The 3,123-nt window shown below is 48.3% G+C and overlaps 1 protein-coding gene across 1 annotated transcript; it reads right to left on the bottom strand.

Moving 5' to 3' along the window:
* Positions 1 to 714: 714 nt before the first annotated feature.
* PENARI_c083G00166 (uncharacterized protein) lies at positions 715 to 1,035 on the bottom strand (the record flags this gene model as incomplete). Its single annotated transcript, XM_022637717.1, has 1 exon — positions 715 to 1,035. A coding segment is annotated over one exon (321 nt), but the record flags the coding sequence as incomplete, so codon positions are not given.
* Between the last annotated feature and the right edge of the window lie 2,088 nt (positions 1,036 to 3,123).

Here is a 3,123-nt window from a genome sequence, read left to right as displayed (position 1 = left end):
TTAAATGATCAGACTTTTGCTCCGCCAGTTGGACGGAAGAGAGAATGCTCCAGGGCCGCTAAAGGTGGCTAGCAGCAGGGCGCACATCCCGGGTAGGTCCGGTGTGACTTGAAATGATCGCCAGGGGTTTGAACTCCCGTAAAACCTTAATCGCATGTTTTATCGTATCAGGTTGCGACTTCCAGCCGGCCAGGACAGGAAGGTCATCTTGTCACACCGTATTTCTATCGACGCTTTCTCTTCTGACCTCCCGCAGGGCTGCGGTTATATACAACTTCAAGCGAGAGTCTGCCGAGGTGAAATATAATTGTTCGCAAAGCACCACGGAATAATATACCTCAGCTAACAAGGCTGACATCGGGCTCTAGGGTATAGGCTTAATTCCATCATATTTCGATCTGAATCACTTCTGCGACCGAAGCGATCGTCTAGATGTATCACCCTCAGTAGCATTGTTCTCCCCCTCTTTGGCCCTCATTTCAATAGCCGTCTCCACAACCGCCAACCGACTGCGGATTTCCTCCAGATCACTGCGAATGTTTCCAATCCAGCTGTTCTGGTTATTCAATGAATTCTGCATGGACCTGGAAAATAATCACTGTTTGCTCTTTCCCTGGTGGATGGTACGACTGACTTGGTTCGGACATCTAGTCTAAATTCGGTAAGCAGACATACCACAAACACCATTCCAAGGGAGCTGATTGACACTCACTCTGCAAGGCATTGGAAGGCGATCATATTGCAGTTCTCGGAAAGATCCTGTCCAGGTTGTTCCAGTTCTTCGTCTGGTGTCGGGCCCGTACTCCAGGTGGGCAGAAGACTTTCCTGGCCATCATCCACTGTGATTCCATTGCGGTCGTTGCCAAAAGAGTCGTCCTCCTGAGAACACTCGTCCTCTGTAGTATCCCCCGCCGCAGATCTGGACGGAATCCAGATATCCTCAGACCCGGAGGATGACAGGGACAGTGCACGTTGTAATCGTCTCCGAAAGCTTTGTCGTTGATCAGTCAACGGAAGTTTTCGGATTCCACCCATAGTTGAATCTGAGTCAAGGCGAGATAACGAGTTTGCAAGTCGGATGGTACAGAAGAAGTCGCTCAGGCTTTTAAAATGAGTTTGTTCTCCAAACCGGAGCTTGCGATCGATGTTTGCAAGGCCCACTATCTTCCGTACTTACTCCAATTGTCGCTTGATTTGGAATACATTCTAGCCAATCAGGCACGAAAGTCATTCAAGTTTAGTGGAAAGGACTTCATCGGAAGGTAAAATATTTGCCTCTAAAGTCTGTTTCTTGTTACATTACTCAGTACCCGGTGGGGCCCAGTCTGAAAACTCATTGCTACGTTCATTTCCACATACAGTCATTGTCTTCAAGATATTTAAAAGTACGAAACTGAAGGTTGGTCGTCCTTGTGGCTCTGAATTTGTTCGAACGCTGGGAGTCCCAGGGATTCTGAAATACGGAGTCGATAGTACACAACTCAGACTGACCGAATCGACTGTCCAGAGTGGTCCATGGGTCATGTCACAAGCCTTTAGAAGATTTCTGATGAACCAAGGGTACTATGTCAGCTTTTACCGGGACCTGGAGGGGATTTAGGCTCACCTTTCCCATCCATGCGGAGTTCAAGTCGTGCCATTGCCTGAAAAGGTCTCCCTGGTTCCTGTTAGTTCATGCGAGCGCTATGTCTACTCGAAGCGAGGTAGTCTGGTCGGAATGGGAGGAGAAGAACCTTCTCTCCTGGCTGGACGCCCATCGGGCGCTGTCGTGGAAAGCCCGCTCCGACGCATATTATGAACAATATCAGGTGGACCGAAGCGTTGAGTCTCTACGAGGGAAAATGTACCATATCTTGCGCAAGCAACGTGGCACTGGTGCCAGATCGCCTAAGCATTCAGGCAATCGAAACCGAGCAGGAACTGTTCATCGCTCGGTCGGCCGTAGGGCTTCATTGGCAACTCTCCCAAATAAAAGGCCTGCGCAAATCAACATTGGAAAGTGGTTTCAAACAATCTTAACGGCCGAGCCTAGCCATATCGACAGCATTGAATCAACCAAGACGGAAGGTTGGAGACGAGGTATGAGCTGACCTTCTTCCACCGTTTGTTACAACCTGATCATCAATCACAGGACGCGCGATGTCATTACTCCGTACGTCACGGCATAAAGGAACACGATCGTCATCGCAGATTTGGGACTACGTACATCGTGTCTCTGCAGCCAGGAAGCTGAGACACCGATGCGCGGAACGTCCATGCTATCAGCAGTTCGCTGGCATATGCGCTACATTGTGATCGCCAAGCAACCATAGTAACTATCTCGATGAATTAGTGTTGTTGGATGATGCTACAAACGGAAGATGTGGCAGCTGAGCAATCAAGATGCAACATGATAGATATCTAAGTGGTTGCTAGTTTCAAAATATGAACAAGCATCAATCCTCGGAATCCCAACAATAGAATCACAACAATAGCGAGGGAGTTACAAGGTCATGGTTTGACAAAAGTTACCCCAAACACGGTGGAACATTACCAGGGTCGTCGATCAGTCGCTGACCCCTGAAATAGCATTTCGATGAACCATGGAAACAGTCACTCACTCGGTGAGAGAATGCGGCTGTCATGAGTGATCGACGAGAAAAGCTTATCTACAAATTTCTGCCCCAACTTGTTTTCTAGGTCGCTCGTGATTAAGTCCTACAGCCTAAAAGAAAAGTCCAGAGAATTGGCATAGAATCACCAGTCTCAACCTGCTCATGTACAGGACATTGGACCAACGCGATACTAGAAAGATTCTCTATCGCTAGAGACATGATCAAGATGCGCAGGGATGTTTGAAATAAGGTTAGGGGCCGCAGGAGGGCCGGCCCACAACGTCGACCCATGTCCGGGAGCCAATCGGTTCCTCGGGTTTAGCGCAAAAACCGGGGATATTTTTACATAAGCGCATGTGGTCTGTCTATGATTGGCATAGTTTCTACACGACATCTGCTAGACATATCAGACTAGCGATCGAATTGGGTAGATGGATAGTATTTGTTGGGCTCAAAGAGAGTATAAGCATCAGGGGAAGGTGCAGGACAGAAGACAGCTTCTAGAACGTTCTACAGACCAGATAGACAA

This window comes from Penicillium arizonense (genome assembly GCF_001773325.1).
Source record: "Penicillium arizonense strain CBS 141311 chromosome Unknown PENARI_contig083, whole genome shotgun sequence".
Classification (NCBI taxonomy): Eukaryota; Fungi; Ascomycota; class Eurotiomycetes; order Eurotiales; family Aspergillaceae; genus Penicillium; species Penicillium arizonense.
The sequence above is the reverse complement of the archived record's forward strand: the minus strand, read 5'-3'. Positions and strand labels throughout refer to the sequence as shown.